At 38.3% G+C, this 22,101-nt stretch overlaps 2 protein-coding genes across 2 annotated transcripts; both read left to right on the top strand.

Annotated features, from left to right (window-relative positions):
• The first annotated feature begins 1,824 nt into the window (after nucleotides 1–1,824).
• On the top strand, nucleotides 1,825–3,306 carry LOC104088237 (UPF0481 protein At3g47200-like). The gene has a single exon (XM_070191082.1). It carries the CDS (start codon nucleotides 1,825–1,827, stop codon nucleotides 3,304–3,306), a length of 1,482 nt encoding a protein of 493 aa, XP_070047183.1.
• A 1,869-nt stretch (nucleotides 3,307–5,175) lies between these two features.
• On the top strand, nucleotides 5,176–8,999 carry LOC138903159 (uncharacterized). Its single transcript, XM_070191081.1, has 5 exons — nucleotides 5,176–6,327; nucleotides 6,373–6,821; nucleotides 6,918–7,059; nucleotides 7,185–8,209; nucleotides 8,357–8,999. The coding sequence occupies exons 1-5, from the start codon at nucleotides 5,176–5,178 to the stop codon at nucleotides 8,997–8,999; spliced, it is 3,411 nt and encodes a 1,136-aa protein (XP_070047182.1).
• The last annotated feature ends 13,102 nt before the right edge of the window (nucleotides 9,000–22,101 follow it).

The raw sequence follows: 22,101 nt of genomic DNA, 5'->3' as shown, positions 1-22,101 counted from the left end.
CGCACATGTGCACCTCGCTTCACCCCTGCTCGCACGTGCGACCACTTTTTCGCAGGTGCGATTACACCAGAAGGCTTCAGTTCCAGCAGTCTTCCAAATTCAAAAATCAATTTGTTAACCATCTGAAACTCACCCGAGGCCCCCGGGACCTTAACCAACTATATCAACAAGTCCCATAACATAACACGGACCTACTCGAGGCCTCAAATCATACCTAACAACCTCAAGAATACGAACTACACATGGATTCAAGTCTAATAAATTTCCAAATTTCCAAATTCTACTAACGACGCCTAAACCTATCAAATCACGTGCGATTGACCCCAAATTTTGCACACAAGACACATTTCATATTACGGACCTATTCAAATTTTCAGAATTAGATTTTGACCTTGATATCAAAAAGTCAACCTCTCGGTCAAACTTTCTAAAAATTCATCTTTCGGCATTTCAAGCCTAATTCCACTACGGACCTCCAAATAATTTTTCGGACATGCTCCTAAGTCCAAAATCACCATACGGAGCTATTGGAATTATCAGAATTAAATTCTGAGGTCGTTTACACATAAGTCGACATCCGGTCATTATTTTAACTTAAACTTTAAACCTTGGAACTAAGTGTTCCAATTCATTTTAAAAACCTCACCGGACCCGAAACAATTACCCCGGCAATTCACACAACAACTGTAAAGTATAATTTGAGCAGTAAATGGGGAAACAGGATTGTAATAATCAAAACGACCGGCCGGGTCGTTACAGATAGATTAATTAATTAGCTTTTCCTTGATTTCCGCCGAGATTCTCTTCCCAAATGCGTCTATAACGATTCTTTTGTTCCTCGGCTTGATCCCGATCTTGGCCGGTCTTAGTATTGGTCGGTCTCTGGGTTTCGAGCTCGATATTGATCGAACTTCTAGGTCTCGAGCTCGATATTAATCGGTCTCTGGGTCTCGAGTTCGATATTGACTCGAGCTCGATATTGATCGGTCACTGGGTCTGGAGCTCGATATTGACTCGAGCTCGATATTGATCGGTCTCTGGGTCTCGAGCTCGATATTAACTTGATCTCGGTATTGATCTCGACAACCCAACTTCACGTCACAACTTAATATTATAATGACGAACCTCGGTCCATCATGCTCCAATCTTGATTAATCATACGAATGGCAAACTTGGTTTTGACCGTATACAGGTCATTCTTCAGCAGTAGAGTTCCTTTCTGAGTTGGACTTTGAATGTAGCAACTAGACTTTAGACTTTGCACCAGCGCAAACTTCTTGCTCTTTTGACAAATTAATCGTCATGTAGGCTCAAATCTTATCAAATGTCCTGTTTTTCGAAAGGGAGAATATGGCACAACCATTGAGTTCCCGACATTCTATTTTTTTTATTGGCTAAAAAAAAGTGACACGCCTTCACGCGTGTGTAATGATATCTGAATCATTTTAAAATCTTGAAGTTCTGCCTTTGGATTATTAACCGTTGGTGCTAATAGTTGATTTGTTCTGCCCAAAATTTCTGATTACGTTCTTAAGTTTGTTAAACATACATGGATTTACAAAATTCATTATTACGTTAAATAGTACGTACTATTCAAACAAGATGTTAAGCACTTAAAAATGATATTGATGGTCACCGAAGACTAGCTAGAATCTGCATTTGCTTGCGTGTTAAGTTGAGAATAAAGGCACTTCTTAATTAAAGCAAGAATGGTGTCCATGATCCTTAAAATACCAGACTTGATATGAAAGAAAACTTATGTACTATTCCTAAGATAGGTTTTGCAGAAAATATATATTGTACTACTACGTTTACATTGTGTATATGTATGCTGATTTTATGGTTGCATTGAAAATAATGTCAGGTCCTCCATCTGATCAAGGCAATAGCAGTAGTTCAGCAGCCAACATAGGTGGCTGGTTACATTTTCTCCTTCATGATCATGATCATGATCATTATATAGGCCCTAATGTTGCTGGTAGACTTGATGAGAAGCAGAAAATACAAAGCGTAGCTCCGAATAGTTCGGAAGATGCCAAGCACTACGAGCCCCTTGTGGTTTCCATTGGTCCAATGCACCATGGGAAAGACCATCTTCAAGCCATGGAGAAGTTCAAACGGTCACTAGCGCAGAAGTATGCAGAACGAATACGAGAAGCGGATACGGCAGCTTTTGAAACAGTGTTGCTCAAAGCTCGGAATTGTTACTCTCACTCTGTTCATTCTGTTTATAATGACCCTGACTGGTTTGTAATAATGTTTATCGATGCCTGCTTTATTCTTGAATTCTTATCCTCCGAGCTTGGAGGGAGTAGGTGGGTGGATATGAATATGAAGAACCATGATAGAGATTTGGTGCGTCGTGACCTTTTACTGTTGGAGAATCAATTACCTTTTGAGCTTCTCCAGATATTTTGTACATCTTTTATGCGTGGAAATGATTTCTCTTTGATGGTTATTATCATGTCGTTCCTCTTTAATCGGATGATAACAACAGTATCCGGTGTTTCTTCAACTGATGATACATTAATTGATATTGATCATTTTGATGATTACATCGTGAACAATATGCCGCTGCCGCGCCAGGAATCAGAACGATTCCCCCATGTCTCTCACAAGCATCTTCTTCAACTTTTCAGAGACCTATCGATCGAAGCAATTGGAGCTGGCCCTACAAAACTTGAAGAAGAAGAAGAAGAAGATGATCTTGTTTATAATTACCCAAATTTATCAGTGACAGAGTTGAAGAAAGCGGGCATTCGCTGCAGGTGTGGAAAGGTTGGTGGTCGTCTTACTTATTTTTCCCCATCAGACATTTATTTTAAATCATATGCGTTATCAGGGAAGTTGGTCCTTCCTCAACTAACTATCCACGAGTGGACCAAGGCCTTGTTGTTAAACTTAGTTGCTTACGAATATTCGTGCAGCACACAAGATAATCCTTCAGGGATCTCAACTTACTTGAATTTCATGGGTAAGTTGATTAATCGAGAGGAAGATGTTAAGGAGCTGCGAGGCAGGGGCATCATCAGCTACTCCATTGGCGACGATCAAGCAGTGGTTGACCTCTTCAGAGATATAACAGCACATGTTGCTATGAACAATCCTCAAGCTTTTAAGCATGTCAAACGACACATCTCAGCATACTTAGCAAGTAAAAGGCTCCCTCTAAGAGTTTTTCTAGCTGAATTCAAGCAAAAATATTTTAGTGGTCCCTGGAATATTTTTGTGTTCCTTGCTGTTATTTTCACGCTTGCAATGACTATAATTCAGACCATCTTCACAGCCATTCAGACTTGTAAATAGACTGACTGTGACTGTGACTATCATTATGTAATTTTTCTTCTCTTCTATCTTCATTGATTGCAGTTTGATTGTGTTTAGTTGAATAAGGAAAATTTGGATGAGCTTACTTGATGAATGCTCGTCGAATGGATTTGTTAGGACGCACTAATCAGACAGTGTGGTTGACATGTTTGAAACTAATTGTACTTTTTCATATATAATTCATCATTGTTCTTATTCCAACAATACTAGACTAAGGAAATGGTATATGAGTTTTTACCTGATGAAAACTCATGGAATGGATTTGTTGATAAGCAGCAAGTCAATTTATGATAACATGTTCATAAAACTAATTGTCACATTCTGGGCGAATGTAAACGCATGTTCAGCAGCTACATATTACTTATATAGATACTAGTTACTCGATACGTAACTTGAAAGCAACTTCCCTTAATTTGCACCCTTAGGGAAGTATAAACATACCATGCAAGAAGAGAAAGTATCTAAGCTTACTATAAAAAGGGCAGCCCGTACACAAAGCATCCTGCGTTCGCGCGGGATCCGGGGAAGGAGTTGTTTCATCTTGGTAATGTAGTCGCTCATAGCTTGGTCCTGGGATTTTCCTGCCATGAATATATTATAACGTTACGTTAGCCTGTTTCTAGTTAAGTGCAAGCAAGGTTCAGCCTAAAAGGAGGCATTCAATATATGGGGTTCAAGTTATACGAACTAACAGCAGTTATACGAACTAACAGCTAAGATGTTTACACTAACGCTGTAATTTAAATTGTTATAGCAGATGATTTACTTTATTTTCTAGGATATCAAATCATTTTAGTTAAAAATAATAATCTAATATTGCAGGTAATATAATCTAATATTGTAAAAAAAAAATTGATAAGTTATGTGTCCTCCTATGTTTTGATGATCTGACAAACTTAATGTTAAGAACAAGATGGGGAACCTATTCCACATCGTATGAGTGCTCAAAGAATAACAAGTCTCAAGTGTGGGATATGCTCCAACATTCAGAGTCCAAAAAATAACAGAGAGAACACATTGACATCAGTTCCTTTGCTGACAGTACTAGTCAACTCCTCACAGTTGTAAAATGACTGTTATTGTTTCTCTGCACACACGCAACAGTACAAACAGTGGAGCAGTCACTTTATGGGGAATGCCTTTGTACCAAACATGCTTGCATCATTCAAGTGATGTCACTTATGTAATATTAACATGAAGCAAAGCAAAAACAATACACTTGCACACTCAGAATCCATCAAGCTCTCTCTCAAGTGTATTGCCAACCTGCAAGTGACATTCAAGGCGTCAAGAACAAAGAGCAACATAACGAAGGACTAATTTCTTGTTTTTAGTTATCATATATCCTTAGTTGTGTAGCATCTTTGTCAAAGTGATTTACTTGTAATTTCTACTTAGCTTAGTTAGAAGCATTGTATATGAAACTTTTGTAAAATCATAAACCATGTGTTTGTGTCTTGGTTAGAGTTAGTCAAATTGTAAGCTTTGTAATAGAGTTATTACAAAGGGGCTTGTAATAGATTTATTACAGAAGGGCTTGTAATAGAGTTATTACAAGTTAGTGAGGGATTAAGAGGTTAATTCCTAGGTTATAATAGTTTATAATCTGAAGTTTGTTCAGCAGTGAAGTTGAAATCGTACAAGGGTAGATCGTGATTTTTAATCCCGTGAGCTCGGAGTTTTCCACGTAAAACTCTATAGTATTATTTACTTACAGTTGTGTGAGTGTGTCTTGTGGGAACTAATAGAGAACCTGGTTCTCTATATAAGTTTGGTGAACCCTTAGTTTCTATCAATTGGTATTAGAGCAGGTTCTTTCTATCAGGCTAACACCTAGAAAGGATCCTCATGGCTTCTTCACTAAACTTCGAAGAAGGTCAATCCACCTACAGACCACCAAGATTCAATGGCCAATACTATGGATGGTGGAAGACAAAGATGCATGATTTTATCATGGCTGAAGATTCAGAGCTCTGGGATGTTATCTGCGACGGTCCTTTCGTTCTTATGAAAACCATTAAGGAACCAGCAGTGACAGTTCCCAAGTGTAGGAAGGAATACAGCGATGCCGACCACAAGGCTATAGAGAAGAACTTTCGAGCAAAGAAAATCCACGTCTTTGGCATTAGGCCAGATGAATACAATAGGATTTCGGCTTGTCAATCTGCCAAGGAGATCTGGGAAGCTTTCCAAACAGCACACGAAGGGACAACTCAAATCAAGCAGTCGAAGATTGATATGCTAACCACTGAGTATGAACTCTTCAGGATGAAGGACGATGAGTCCATTCAGGACATGCACACTCGCTTCACCTCTATCATTAATGAGCTCCATTCCCTGGGAGAAATCATTCCAAGGAATAAACTTGTCAGGAAAATACTCAGCGTATTACTTGGTTCCTGGGAAAGCAAAGTAAATGCTATCACGGAGGCAAAGGATCTACAAAAGCTAACAATTGATGAACTCATTGGTAATTTGAAAACTTATGAAATGAAGAAGAAAAAGGATCATGAGAGAAGAGAGCCCAAAAGGGAGAAGAACTTGGTCCTCAAGACAGACAACAATGAATCAAGTGATGAGGATGTTGATATGGCTTACTTGACAAAGAGATTTCAGAAGATGGTCCGCAAAAATAGAGATATTCCTAAGAAGGGCAGCTCTAGCAAGCCAAGGGGATATGACTTATGTCATAAGTGCGGGAAGCCAGGACATTTCATCAAGGATTATCCCCTCCTCAAGCAAGACCAGTACAAGCACAACATAGACAAAACAACCAAGAGGAACTCGGTTCCTGATAAAAGATTTAAAAGAAAAGAAGCTGCCGACAATGTTGTGAAACAAGCTCTTGCTGCATGGGGAGACTCTTCCAGCGAATTCGGAGAAGATGATGCACAAGCTGACACCTCCATGATAGCAGTCGAAAGTGAAGCAGCTGATTATGATTCCATCTCTGCCCTGATGGCAAAATCTGACGATGATGAAAATAATGATAATGATGAGGTAAACTTTCTAGACGTTTAGAGAAATCTGAAGTCTTACTCACAGAAAAAGCTCATATCCTTGGGAAATATTTTAATTGACGCTTATCACAATCTTATAAACGATAAAAATGCCTTAATTAGAGAGTTAGGAGAGGTAGAAAATGAGAGAGATGATTTGGTAGTTGTAGTGGCCGACCTAAAAGAAACCATCGAGAATCTAGTGAAAGAAAAAAGTGTTCTGATTAAAAAGGCTGAAAACATAGAGAATGAGAGATATGACTTGTTAGTAGTCATCATGGACCTAAAAGAAACAATAGAGGAATTAAAAAAGGAAAACAGTTCTAGGACTGTCCAAAAGGAGAAGGAAGTTACAAGTGAGGCATACATTAAGCTTGAAAATGAACTACAATCTGTGAAATCTAGTCTGTGTGTTGAACTTGAAAGAAATAGACAGCTTCAAGAAGATCTAGGCAGAGTTAAAAATGACCTCGAAAAATCTCTAAAGTGGACCTGGTCCTCTAATATAATTGTTGTCATATATACAAGTAATAGTGGGAATAGGCAGGGCGTCGGGTTCTAAAGGGAAAAAACTCCTTACAATCCACATAGCAAGTATGTTACTGTCCCTGATAACTGGCTTTGCACTCACTGTGGCAACGCTGGTCACTTTAAAGAAAACTGTAAGGCTACAATTCAGTCCCAACAGAAAAACAAAGTGTTTGTTGAAAAGGAAACTACTGCTAAGAACCTGGTCCCTTCGTTAAAAATGTATACTGCCTGTCTGGACAAAAAGAAGCTTAATTCGACCTTTTTCTCACTACAAGGGACTCAAACTTATTTGGTTTCCTAAGTCTAATCCTTGATTTTCTTGTGCAGGGAGCAGTGAAAGGAAGCAGCCAAAAATGGTACATGGATAGTGGTTGTTCTAAGCACATGACTGGAAGCATCAATGATTTCCTTTCACTCAAAGCCCTGCAAGAAGGGAGTGTGTCCTTTGGTAATGGAAAAAGGGGATACATTCTGGGAGTAGGAAGAATTGGGAAGTCACTCACCCACTCAATTGAAAATGTGTACTATGTGAACGGCTTGAAATATAGCCTACTGAGTGTTTCCCAAATCTACGACAAAGGAAACAACGTGGAATTTATGTCAAAAGTCTGCACAATTACAAACCTTGTGACTGGTGAAGTGGTCCTGGTGGCAAAAAGATACAAGAACATTTATGTTGCTGATTTTGAATCCCTGCAAAATGGGGATCTCACTTGCCTGAGTGTTGTTGATGATGATGATGAACTATGGCACAGAAGATTGGGTCATGCAAGCCTTACGTTGCTGAACAAACTGGTCAGTAAGGACCTGGTTCATGGCATGCTGATGTCAAGTTTCAAAAACCACAAGGTGTGTGATGAATGTGTAAAAGAAAAGCAAGTCAGGTCTTCTTTCAAGCCCAAAAGGATGTTAGCACCTCAAGGCCACTCGATCTCCTCCATATGGATCTGTGGACCTATGAGGGTGTCAAGTAGAGGAGGAAAGAAGTATATTTTCGTTATAGTGGATGACTATTCTAGATTCACCTGGACATTGTTCCTCAAAACCAAGGATGAAACTTTTCCAGTGTTTGTTGCTTTTGTAAAGAAGATCCAAATTAAGGTGAGCCACAATGTTGCGTGCATAAGATCTGATCACGGCATAGAGTTTGATAATGCCAAATTCGACAAACTCTGTGTTGAAAATGGCATAAGTCATAATTTCTCAACTCCAAGAACACCTCAACAAAACGGTGTTATGGAGAGGAAAAATAGGACTCTTGAAGACATGACAAGGACAATGCTGATTGACAGTGGCACTGCTAAAAACTTCTGGGCAGAAGCAGTTAACACTGTATGTTATTTGGTGAACAGGTGCATGATCAGGCCTCTCCTGAACAAGACTCCGTATGAACTGTTGAATGGAAGGAAACCCAAGCTAACACATTTGAGAACATTTGGCTGCAAATTTTTTGTCCTCAATAATGGAAAGTAAGCTCTTGGAAAATTTGATGCCAAAAGTGATGAAGGTATCTTTCTGGGCTATTCATCACAAAGTAAAGCATACAAAGTCTACAACAAAAGAACGCAATGTGTTGAGGAAAGCATACATGTGATATTTGATGAATCACACCATCTACATGGGAAAGATTCATATAATAAGATTGATCAAGTTGAAGAGAAGTCAATAGTCCCTGGTGAAGTCATTGATATGGCAAATGGAAAGGCTGACATGATGAGCTACGTCAAGGAATCAAATGATGATGATGCAGCGGTCTCTCCAGCGGATGCAGCGGAACCTAGTTCCTCGATCACAATAACTGAAGCTAAGAACAGAGTTGTTGATGTTGTGAAAGGAACCCTCGATGCTAAGCTGAGAAGTGGGACTCACATCAACCATGGGTCACATTCAGAAGTACCTGGACTCTCTCACAATGAGATTCGGGTGTCTAACTGGAAGCACAAAATCTCACACCCTCTTCAAAATGTGATCACTCCTCTCGACTCAGGGATTCAAACTAGATCGAAGTCGAGAAAATCACTTGCCTTCTCAGCTCTTCTCTCTCAAGTTGAGCCTAAAAATATCAAGAAAGCATTGAAAGATATTGACTGGATTACTGCCATGCAAGATAAACTCCATCAATTTGAGAGGAACAGTGTATGACACCTCGTTCCTCGACCTGCTGACAGAACTGTTATAGGAACCAGGTGGGTATTCAGAAACAAGCTTGATGAGTTTGGGAATACAACAAGGAACAAGGCAAGGCTGGTAGTTCAAGGGTACAATCAAAAATAAGGGATTGACTATGATGAAACTTTTGCCCCAGTTGCTCGAATGGAGGCCATCAGAATCCTTATTGCATTTGCATCTCATATGGAATTCAAATTGTTCCAAATGGATGTCAAAGGTGCATTCCTGAATAGCTTTCTAAAAGAAGAAATCTTCGTCAAGCAACCTCCTAGCTTCGAATGTGATGAGAATCCTGAGTATATTTTCAAACTCGATAAGGTCTTATATGGGCTGAAGCAGGCTCCTCGCGCATGGTATGAAAGGTTGTCCAAATTTCTCCTAGAAAATGGTTATACAAGAGGAAAAATTGACAACACCTTATTTCTGAAGAAACGGGGGTGGAACCTGCTCATTGTGCAAGTTTATGCTGAGGACATCATCTTTGGTGCAACAAATGATTCTCTGTGTGAGGAGTTTGCAAAGCTCATGGAAAGTGAGTTTAAAATGAGCACGATGGGGGAATTGAATTTCTTCTTAGGCCTGCAAGTCAAGCAAACTCCTAAGGGCACAATGATAAGTCAGCAGAAATACATCAAAGAGCTTCTGAAGAGATTTGAAATGGAAAGCTCAAAAGTCATTGACACTCCTATTGCCACTGCCACTCGACTGGACATGGATAAACCCGGTTCCCCTGTGAACGAGACCATGTACAAAGGTATCATTGAGTCACTCTTGTATCTCATATCAAGCAAACCACATATCGTTTTTAGTGTGGGGATATGTTCCAGGTTTCAATCAAATCCAAAGGAATCGCATCTGAAGGCTGCTAAGAGAATCCTAAGATATTTAAAGGGAACTGAAGACCTGGTTCTCTACTACCCCTTAGTAGACAACTTTGGCTTGATCGGGTATGCTAATACTGATTATGCTAGTTACCTGGTGGGCAGGAAAAGCACTTCTGGCATGGCAAACTTTCTAGGTTCGTGTCTAATTTCATGGGGTATAAGAAAATAAAATCCAGTGGCTCTTTCAACTGCAGAAGCTGAATATGTGACGGTTGCCTCTTGTTGTGCTCAACTGTTGTGGATCAAGCAGCAACTAGAAGATTTTGGTGTGTTTTCTGATTGTGTGTCATTACTATGTGACAACACCAGTGCTCTCAACATGGAAAAGAACCTAGTTCAACATAAGAGAACAAAGCACATTTATGTGCGACATCATTTTATCAGAGACAATGTTAAAAAGGGGATTATTTGCATGAAGTTCTGCAGCACAGAAAATCAAATTGCAGACATATTCACCAAAGCACTGAGCAGAGAGCACTTTGAAAAGAATCATCTTGCACTAGGGTTGATAAAATTAAGTTAAGGACCTGGTCCCTCGATGATTGGCTATGAAAGAAATGTACAGGTGAAATTACTAAAAAGTGTTTTCTGGCAAGGTCTAACTCATTTCTATACCATTACAGGTAGACACGCATGACGATTACAAAGCAAACAAGGAGTTAATGTATTGCATCTTCGCAAAAAGATGAGGATTACATTTCCAAAATCTGTTAGGGAACCTGGTTCCTGTGACACAGGTTAGTAGTTCCTTTTGAACTCTCATGCATAACTTTTTAAACAGCTAAAAAAGGTGCCATTTCATTTAATTGTCAGCTTCTTTTCTTTGGAACCCAAGCATCCTACCCGTTACAAAACGACCCGTCTACCTAGAAAATCAATACTCATTCCCAACTGGTCCCTCACTCCCTTTTAATAAACCCAAACTCTGTCACTCTCACAACTATTCACATCAAAAGCCAAAATTTCCCTTTTTCTCTCAACAACCAAACACTCTTCTTTCACAAACTCTCATTACACTCTATAATGTCTCAAAATCTCGAAGCCTCAAATGTCCCCAGTGTCGTCCCCACTATATCTTCATCTCTTGATGCACCAGTGACAGAGTCTAAGCACCTTACGCCACCCAGTCCAAACCCTAAGCAAGATTCCCAAATACTCACTGCCTCTTCTCCACCCCAATCAAGTTCTGATTCTCATTGGAGTCGCAAAACTTTGAATCCCAAGAGGTTTGTGGCTATGATCTCTCCCTCTGCCTTGCCAAAAAAAATGGCTGAGGGAGAAACAGTAGAGGGAGAAGAAAATCAGGAAGTTTCCAGTCTGCGTTTAGAAGAGAGTTTTGATGCACAACAAAGTGTGGTTAACACAATGACTACCCCAAGTCTCGATTTGAATGTTGCATATCTTACAGGTAATATTTCTTCTATACCTTCTGAGTTTCCTTTGGGGTTAGAAGAACAAAAGGCCATAGAAAATATGTTGTCAATAGCTGCTGAGGGGTGCGTGGATGGTTTCTATGAAGGTGTGTCTAAAACCAATGGGACTCAGGGAGAAGGTGATAGTCTACAAGAAGAGGATAGGGAAATGGTGCCTATTGAAAATTTGGCACCTGAAAGTACTACTAGGAACAACTCGAGGGACCTGATCTCTTCACCTAAGAGGAGCCCTCTGCTCCTACTTGGAATGAAACCTATGTTCATCAAAAGAACCCCATGTCAATAATGATCCCGATCCCTCTCCTCATTTCTATGTTGAGTCATTAGCCATTGTCGCTCCCGAGATGAGATCTCTGTCTGAGGAGGAGAATGACGGTAGTGAAGAAGACTATGATAATATGGATCTTGCAAGCTTTATTAGTACTAGGAGTAGCATGGAAACTTCCAAAACATCCACTCCTAAAAGACCTACTACTATGCTGCAACAGAAGGAGGCTCTTGAGTCAGCTCTGAAGAAAAGTAAGAAAGAAAAGAAGAGTAGAAGGTTGGTGAAGGGTAGAAAGTTAGTACATGAAGAGGTGGTGCCTACAGCTCTTGTTGTGTACATTGATGACGAGGTGGATGAGGTTCAAAATTTTGGAAAGAGTCATATGTGAAAGTGATGGAAGTTAGTAATGTTGAAGTGGGTGAGTCTGGAGAAAAAGCGGCAGAGGGGTCTGGTAAGAACATGTCTGAGAAATATGTGTCTGAGAAACCTATAAAGAAAGCTAAAAGTGTGAGAAAATCAGTAAAATAGAAGGATGGTGCCAATGAGGAACCTGGTTCCTCAAAAAGGACCAAGGTGAGGGTGGCCAAGAATGAAGGAAGAGAAAATCTGAGTAATCAGAAAGTGTTGTGGGGAAGAACATTTGCCCCTGATATTCTTGACATGTCAGGAATGCGTCAACTGGTTGATATCTGTGACTTTCAACAGTGGACACCTTTGTTCACAAAATGAGAGTCCTAAAGTATATGAGGCCGAAGTGCGCAGCTTTTATGCTGATTTTTTCACAGTCGAGGATGACAACATCTGCATGAAGGTGAATGGGGTTGATTTTGTATTGGATGAAGCTGTGTTGGGAACCATCTTGGGAGTGCCTACTGATGGTATATCCTCCATTGAAGGGACTTGCTCTTCAAACTTCAGAAATGTCATTCTGAAGGATGATACAGTCCAACAGGGGGAACGGTTGCACAAGAAGTCCCTCCTTCCAGTGTACTAGCTGCTATTCGAAATGGTGAACAAGGTGTTGCTCCATTGTGCAGAAAGACATTCTATTACATCACAAGCAGAATTGTTCCTCATGGAAGCACTGGATGCATACTCCACTATAAATCTGCCGGGAATTATGATTGAGCATATGAAAAAAAGGTAGCAGATTTCAAGGATGGTAATCATGGGCTGCCCTATAGGTTTCTTCTCACCAAAGTTTTTGAGTTCTTCAAAGTTCCCCTGGGAAAGGCCACCATGGATACTCGCAAGCAGAGTTTATCCAAAACTACCTTAGAAGAGTGAGTGCATCGATAAGAAAAGAGGAGTTGGCAGCAACTCTACTATCTCCCAACTGATTGAAGCTCAGAATATCACTAATGAAGAGATAAGGAAGTTGAAGGCAAGGAATGTTATCCTTGAGGGTCAGCTCAGTCAGGCCCAGTAGGCATCTGGTTCCAGTAGCTCACAAAGTACAGAGGTTGATCTCCTGACCAAAGAAAATAATGATCTCAAGAAACAGATCGAGGACCTGAAGGAGAGGTTGCTTAATGAGCAAGGGTCTACAAATGCTCGAATGGATATCCTCCTTAGAACTCTTGCCTCTTCCTCTCTGCCTCCCCCTTCCAGTGCTCCTTAGATTCATTCCCTTCCTAGTGTCAAGTTCAAGTTCAAGTTGTTTCTATTTACTGTGTTTTGTTATGTTTGATGACTGGTACCTTTTTGTTGTTTTTATTTGTGGTGATTGTGTAACAATGGAACTGCTCCCTGTTTATTTCCAAAATTAATGAATTTCTCGTCCTTTTGTTGTGCATATCTTGTTCTTCTACTCTGTTTTTAGCCATGATTGTGTGCACACATGTGGCATGAGTTAACCAGGCTAGACTTCTTTTTGCTTATTGCTTGTGCCTGAAGGGGAACAAGCACATGCTGAAAGTAATTGAGGGGGAACAAGCACAGGCTCAGGGGGAATTTATTAATTAAGGGGGAACAAGAAGGGGAACACGCACATGCTCAGGGGGAATTTCAATTACAAGTTTGTCATCATCAAAAATGGGAAAATTAATAAGTTATGTGTCCTGCTATGTTTTGATGATCTGACAAACTTAATGTTAAGAACTAGATGGGGAACCTGTTCCATGTCCTCTGAGTGCTCAAAAATTAACAAGTCTCAAGTATGAGACATGCTCCAACATTCAGAGTCCAAGAAACAACAGAGGGAACAAATCGACATCGGTTCCCTTGCTGACAGTACCAGTCAACTCCCCATAGCTATAAAGTAACTGCAACAGTGCAAACAGTGGAGCAGTCACTTTATGAGGAATGCCTTTGTACCAAACATGATTGCATCATTCAAGTGATATCACTTATATAATATTAATATGAAGCAAAACAAAAACAATACACTTGCACACTCATAATCCATCAAGCTCTCTCTCAAGTGTATTGCCTGAAAGTACAAGGGGGGGTGAATTGTGGTCGATTAAAACTTAGTTGACTAAATATGAGTTTAGTCGACTAGATTCTGCGCAGTGAACAGTTAAAGAGAAGTAAACCAAGCAAACTAAAAGATAACAAGACACAGTAATTTTTATACTGGTTCAGTACCGGTGAGGTACTTACATCCAGTTTCCCTTGGGTCGTAAGGGACTTCTTATATCTTTAATAATAGGTTACAATGATGATGGTTTGGTTCGCTCACCATCAACAACATTAAGTGATACTAGCTTTTGTAATGTTGACACAACTCTCTTTTTGAGTTCTATCTCTTCATATCTTTTATGACACTTGTAGACTCAAGAATACTGTGTTTGTACTAAGAACTAGAAAGGTTTAGACTCAGTTTGCATAGTTGCATAGTAATCCTTGAATACGCCAGTCTTCTTATAGACCATATTTGAGAGTTGTTGTCCATTGTTTTGATTGATGCACACCACGTTTTTACGATACTTGATTCATGACCCATTTCTTTGATTCCTTCAAGAAGGATGGGCTGGATTTAATAATCCAGGGAGTGCTCCAAGCCAAGATCTGGGGAGTTGCTTCCATTTCCCATGCTTTGTCGAAGAAGGGAGCAGTTGATGGGCTGGATTAATTTTATTCAGGGAGTGTTTTACATGCTCCATGCTTTATTGGGTAGAGGAACAGCACTTCAAGTTGTCTCCCATCACATTTTGTTTCCTTTCTATTTTAAATCTTCCTTCATACAGAATCTGTTGTTTGTATTTGCATGTGAGTTACATATAAGGCAATGGTTCAAGATACATAAACATGGAGTGGATCTTCATTCCTATTTGGCAATGCTTGCTTTACCTGAATATATTAATATAACATTAGTCAAGACTTTTTTATGGATATTTGATCATTATTAAAATTCTACACTTAACGGATACTTGATCATTATTAAAATTCTACACTTAAAAATCTCCCCTTTTTTGATGATGACAATAACCTAAAAAGAGTTTGACTAATTTATGGATACTTCCCTATTCTTTTTAAGTGTGTTCCCCATGTCTTTAAGCTGATTTTGATTTGATTTGAATTTGTATCTGCACTTGTCTTTTCAAGTGTGCTCCCCCTGTCTTTAAGCTGGTTGTTGATTTGAATCAACAACTCTTTTGTAACAGACTTGCAACCTTGTAGTTGTAATTCACCTGTAACACAACTGCAACAACTCTTTCTTTCTCCCCATTTGACATCAATCAAAAAGAGGGGAAACAAATTACTTGTTGTAATAGCACTAGCTAAGGTAATAGTACTAGTTAAGCAGGCATAAAATTTGTACAACTAAGCAGTTATAGTGAGCATAGTCGACTAATGCTCATACCAAACACAGCCAAAAGAAAATAGTCTTAAACTATCACACAAAGCAAAAAGTTTGTCTTACGCATTCCTAAACATTCAATGCCTCCCAAGGAAATATTTCAGGGTGTTGATCACTTTAGTTCAGAAGCTTTCATAAGAGGCATCAATGTCTTTGGTGACTTTGGTTAGCTTCTCAGAAACATCCTGCATGACCCTGATTCCTTGCCTCCTTGTGGCTTGAAGAGTGATCCTAAGTTTGGCCACGTCTGCCGCGGTTTCCTTGGTTACTTCTTTGATCTTGTCCACCTATTCCTGCATAGAGGTTAGTAAATCTTTGATATCTGCAATGTTGTGCTGCATCAGCATCAGTTGATCTGAAGAAGAGGATTTGATGGCTTCAGATTGTATTCCTCTACTGCTCTGAGTAGGGATGACTTCTGATGCTTTATCTTTTTTAAGCCAGGTTCCCTCAATTAAAGTATACAACATCATGGCAAAGGAAGTTTTGTCATAGCTGCTGGAGATAATCTTTGGAACATAGATAGATAGATCCACTTTCATGACTTTCAGGATGCGAGAAACTAGTAGACCATAAGGTAGGCTGCTCGCAAAAGAGGAAATGTCCCTAATACTTTCAAGCATGTATTGGCATATCTAGACAAACCAGTTTATAGTTTTAACATTTACCAAACAATACAGGATGACTGAGAGACAAAGTACTGAGTGAACTAGTACGGGGTAGCAAAGTGGTTGCGATAATGTGGGCTAGAACACGATGTTCAAACTTCAAGTTCTTAGGACCTATATCAGGGGGGTTTCAGACAGAACACTTTTGGCCTCACCAAACGATACTTCAAAATTATCTGGCCAGGAACATTGCACAAAGAAGTTGTATCCAACAAACTTTGTGGCAATGATTTTTTCATATTGATAAGAATCAAGGATAATGCGAGTTCCTAATACCATGGTTTCTCTTTATCATTCACAAAAATATTTGCATAAAACATGCGCACAGGCTCTTCATAGACAATATCACCAACAGTAGTAAATAGGGAGACAAGTTTCTGAGTTTTAAAAATAGACAAAACATCACAGTGAGAGTTTTGCATAGATTTTAAGCTTACATTATGACCAAATGCAATTGACTTTCCTTTGAAGACGAAAAATCTAGCCTTTTCTTTAGGACCATAGAAAATCATCTTATCTTCAGGACCAAACACAATATTTTCAGTTTTTACCTTTTTCTAAGATGATAGTTTGGGGATAGATTCGATTGGTCGTTTTCCTTCGCCCTTTTGAGATAAGTATTTATTCTTGGGAGCTACTTGATTCTTCCTCAGTGAGTGGGTTGTCTGTGATTTCGGAAGATTCGATATTAACAGGATCATTTTTGGTTTTCTTGAATAGGTGGCTTCTTCTGGGCAAGGAGGAGGAGGGAGAGGATTTTGCTTTGGCCATGAGTAAGAGAAAGATAGAGAGAGAGTTTTGGTTCCTTTGAGAGAGTAGGAGATACACTCGAGAGAGGAGTTAACAAAAGAGGACGCCTCGATTTTTGGAGAGACGTATGAAAGACAACTGAAAAGTTTTCTTCTGCAAAATTGTACCGTCAATTCAAATAGGAGTAAAGACTAATTAAGTGCTAAGAGAGTTTTTTGGCACAAACAACAACATACATGGAGTTTAAGTAAGAGTAATTATGGAATACATCAACCATTGTTATGAGGGAATTGTGCAAATGTCAATTTTGTTTAAAAGAAAACGAAATCTTTCTTCAAGCAAAGGTTTTGTAAAAATATCTGCCAACTGATTTTCAGTATTAACAAATTCTAACAAAATATCTCCTTTAGCAACATGATCACGTATAAAATGATGCTTGATCTCAATATGCTTAGCCCTAGAATGATGCACAGAGTTTTTGACATACAAATTGCACTAGTATTGTCACACATGATCGGAACAGAGTTAAGATGTAAATCATAATCTAACAGTTGATGCATGATCCATAGTACTTGTGTACAGCAGTTGCCTACTGCCAAATATTCAGCTTCTGTGGTGGATAAGGCCACACAGCTTTATTTCTTGATGTGCCAGGATACAAGGGATTTTCCAAGTAATTGACACGTTCCACTTGTATTTTTTCTATCAAGTTTATCTTCTGCAAAATCTGCATCTGAAAAACCTTTGAGATTGAACTTTTCCAGACTTTCATACCATAATCCATAGTCTACTGTTCCTATCAAATATCTGATACTATGTTTAATAGCAGTCAAATGAGTCTCTTTAGGAGTTGACTGATATTTAGCACATTTGCAAACACTAAATATGATATCTGGTCGACTAGAAGTAAGATAGAGTAATGAGCCAATCATAGCTCGATACATTATTTCATCAACACTCTTACCATTTTTATCTTCATCCAAAGTAGTCGACAGACTCATAGGTATTCCTATGGCTTTTGCATTGGACATACCATTCTTTTTTATGAGTTCTTTCGTATATTTTGTTTGACTAATGAAGATTCATTTTTGTGTTTGCTTGACTTGAAGTCCAAGGAACAAAGATAATTCTCTCATCATACTCATTTCAAATTCTCCTTTCATGATATTTGAGAAATTCTTGCACAAAACAATATTAGTACTACCAAAAATAATATCATCTACATAAATCTGTACAATTAGGTTGCCTAGAGATGATCGTTTGATGAAAAGAGTAGTATCAATATTACCTCTATCGAATCCATGTTTAATTAGGATAAAGCTTAACCTTTCATACCATGCTCTAGGAGCTTGCTTTAGGCCATATAAAGCTTTGGATAATTTGTAGACATGATTGGGAAAGGATTCATTTACAAATCCTGCAAGTTGCTTAACGAAAACTTCCTCAGAAATAAATCCATTTAAGAAGGCATTTTTCACATTCATCTGAAATAGTTTGAAATACTTATGAGCAGCATAAGCTAATAGAATGCGAATGGATTCTAACCTGGCAACAGGGGCGAAAGTCTCCTCATAATCAATCTCTTCTTGTTGTGAATAACCTTAAGCAACTAGTCTCGCTTTATTTCGCACGACTTGTCCGAATTCATTCAGCTTTTTTCTGAATACCCATTTTGTTCCAATAATGGATGCATTTGGTGGCTTAGAAATGAGTTCCCATACTTTGTTGTTTTCAAATTTATCAAGCTCTTCCTTCATTGCAATTATCCAGCTTTTGTCACCAAGTGCTTCGTCCACCCTTTTTGGTTCAAGTTGGGATACGAGAGTGATATTTGATGTCTGCTTTAGAGATCTTCTAGTCTCCATCCCTTCCTGAGGGTATCCAATGATATACTTATGGGGATATCCAGCTTCATTTTTCCATTCATTTAGGACGACTAATTTTGACTCCTTTTCAGCAGAGTTGGTTGGACCGGTCAAAGTGGACTCCTGATTCTTTGTAAGAGGCACAGTCGACTGATTTTGCTGATCAGTCACTTCTTCAGAGGCAATTCCACTTGTATCGATAGACTTTGGCACTATGAAATTTTTTTCATTTTCAGGAAGATGATCATTCTTCAAATGAGGGTTAGTATCCACAAAAATAATATGTATAGATTCTTCAATGGATAAAGTACGCTTATTAAAGGCTCTATATGCTTTACTGGAAGGAGAGTATCCAAGAAAAATACCTTCATCGCTTTTGGAATCGAACTTACCAAGATTATCTTTTCTATTATTGTGAATAAAACACTTACAACCGAAAGGATGAAAATAACTGATGTTGGGTCTTTTTCCTCTCCATAGTTCATATGGAGTCTTCTTGAGTATTGATCGAATAAGGCATCTATTGATGATATGACATGTCTTACTTATAGCTTCTGCCCAGAAGTGATGTGGGAGAGAATTTTCCACAATCATGGTTCTCGCCATATCTTGTAGAGTTCTATTTTTATGTTCTACCGCTCCATTTTGTTGTGGAGATCTTGGGAAGGAGAAATTGTGAGAAATCCCTTGATCATTGCAGATGTTCTCAAAAGCTTTGCTTTCGAACTCTCCTCTATGGTCACTTCTTAAGGAGGAAATGTAGTAACCTTTTTCATGCTATATTTTCTTGTAAAAGACTTCAAAGTTTCGTAGGGCTTCATCTTTGTGACTCAGAAAAATAACCCAGGTGAATCTTGGAATTTTGATTTAATTATGAATTTTTCGTCTCAAATAATTAATTAAACAAGCTTAAGAAGGAGTGTTGGTATAATTATCAAAATTTGGATTAATGAAGGCGTTGCCCTATGCTGATTATTTTCTATCTCTGATGATTGTTTTTGAGGTTTTATATATATTGTGTGGAGCCTTGGGCTATTTGTTGTGAAATTAATTGATTTTGTTATATCTTTGGAATTAGTTATGGTATTGGGCAAATTGTGATATGAATTAATTTTGTTATATTGCCGTGATAATATTTCGTGTAAATTGTCGTGCTATTTAAGTTATTATTTTGAGGATATAAGGTTGGCATTCCACTGTTGATTATGTGAGTATAAGGATGGCATTTCACTGTTGTTGTGTGTGTTGGGATATTATCTGGGCGGAGCGATAAGGGTGGCTATAGGAGAGATAAGGTTGGCTTTAGGAGCGATAAGAGTGGCTATTGATACTCTCAGGGTGTCGGGATAAGGGAGGCTATTATAGGAGTAATAAGGGTGGCTACTGTCAGGGATGATATGTGATGATGTGGAATGGTTGCATTGGTGATTTTTATGTGATGTTGTGATTTTTTTTGTGTCTATTTTTGTGCCTGGTGCAATTTGTCTTGTTGTTGGTAAATTGATAATAGTCTGATTTATGTTGAAACTGGGAGCCTGTGGCTATTGCCAGGCGTATTATGAAAAGAAATGTGGGCACGAGGTGCAGTGAATAAATAATGATAATATTGGCACGTGAATTATCCATGCAGTTGAGATATGAAACGTGGGCACGAAGTGCCGGGGAAAATATGACGGTTTTATTATTGGCACGTGAATTGTCCGTGCAGATGTGATATGAAAAAAATTGGCACGAGGTGCCGGAAAAATATGATGATTTCATTATGGGCACGAAATGCCGTAAAAATATGAAAGTGGGCTAAGACCCGTATTTACGAAAAATATGAAAAGGGCTGAGACCCGTATTTGTATGATTTTAAAATGGGGTGTCACATGGTGACTTTTTATTGAAAGAATTATATTCAAAATATTTATTTATAAGGATTTTTATTCAAAAAGTATTTATTAAAAGAATTATATTTGAAAGACACCTATTTGAGGAAATTATGTTGGAAAGAGATTTATGGAAAGAATTATATTTGAAAGATATTTATTTGAGGAAATTATATTTGAAAGAGAGTTATTTGGAAGAATTATATGTGAAAGATATTTATTTGAAGGACTTGATTTAATTGGGTGTACTTATATTTATTATTTGTTGAGCGATATTAATGGTGCTCTTGTTGCCCTGCTGTGCATATCACTGGTTGATTTGTGTTGCCTTATTGTTATTTGTTTCCTATTATTTTGTATATAATATTTCACATGTTATTAGACTAGTGAGTGTCTTGACTGTACATCGTCTCTACTCCACTGAGGTTAGTTTTGATACTTACTGGGTACCGACCGTGGTGTACTCATACTATACTTCTGCACATTTTTGTATGGTGACTTTTTATTGAAAGAATTATATTCAAAATATTTATTTGGAAGGATTTTTATTTAAAAAGTATTTATTGAAAGAATTATATTTAAAAGATACATATTTGAGGAAATTATGTTGGAAAGAGATTTATGGAAAGAATTATATTTGAAAGATATTTATTTGAGAAAATTATATTTGAAAGAGAGTTATTTGGAAGAATTATATGTGAAAGATATTTATCTGAAGGACTTGATTTAATTGGGTGTACTTGTATTTATTATTTGTTGAGCGATATTAATGGTGTTCTTGTTGCCCTGTTGTGCATATCACTGGTTGATTTATGTTGCCTTATTATTATTTGTTTCCTATTATTTTGTATATCATATTGCACATGTTATTAGACTAGTGAGTGTCTTGACTGTACCTCGTCTCTGCTCCACTGAGGTTAGTCTTTATACTTACTGGGTACCGACCGTGGTGTACTCATATTACACTTCTGCACATTTTTGTACAGAGCCGGGTATTGAAGATATTGGACTCAAACAGAGTTAGAGCGGAATCGCAAGGATTTAAGGTAGAGCTGCTTGGTCATCGCAGTTCCTTGGAGTCTTTTCATTTTTATTGTATTGTTAACTATTATTCAAACAGTATTGAGTATTCGATCTTTGAGATTATTTCATGTATTCAGTTAGAGTTCGTGACTCAGTATTACCAGTCTTCGGAGGTAGTTTGTAACTATTGAATTGTTAGTTTCTATATTTCTTTTTAAATGACTTGAAATGTGATTATAATCGGCTTACCTAGTCTTAGAGACTAGTTGCCATCACGACGCCTGAGATGAGATTTTTGGGTCGTGACAATAAAGTGGGAAACATTTATCTTTGCCCAAACCCAAAATGTAAAAAAGAAGATTACTCAGCGGTGAATGGGTAATAACATAAGCTTTATTTCCTTAATCCATCAAAATGTACATTTATATCTCATATCAAATGTGCTTTGGGTACAAGCTTCAGGTTAGGGTACTGGATACTACTCGATTTGTTTCTCTGTTCCTCTGGG

The sequence above is a fragment of the Nicotiana tomentosiformis genome, chromosome 12 (genome assembly GCF_000390325.3).
Source record: "Nicotiana tomentosiformis chromosome 12, ASM39032v3, whole genome shotgun sequence".
NCBI classification, from domain to species: domain Eukaryota; kingdom Viridiplantae; phylum Streptophyta; class Magnoliopsida; order Solanales; family Solanaceae; genus Nicotiana; species Nicotiana tomentosiformis.
The sequence above is the reverse complement of the archived record's forward strand: the minus strand, read 5'-3'. Positions and strand labels throughout refer to the sequence as shown.

Coding starts and splice junctions, on each gene's coding strand:
- LOC104088237 (XM_070191082.1), top strand. CDS start 1,825: ATGTATGCTGATTTTATGGTTGCATTGAAAATAATGTCAGGTCCTCCA.
- LOC138903159 (XM_070191081.1), top strand. CDS start 5,176: ATGGCTTCTTCACTAAACTTCGAAGAAGGTCAATCCACCTACAGACCA. Junction 6,822..6,917: donor AAATCTCTAAAGTGGACCTG/GTCCTCTAATAT, acceptor CAATCCACATAG/CAAGTATGTTACTGTCCCTG. Junction 7,060..7,184: donor AAACTACTGCTAAGAACCTG/GTCCCTTCGTTA, acceptor TTTCTTGTGCAG/GGAGCAGTGAAAGGAAGCAG.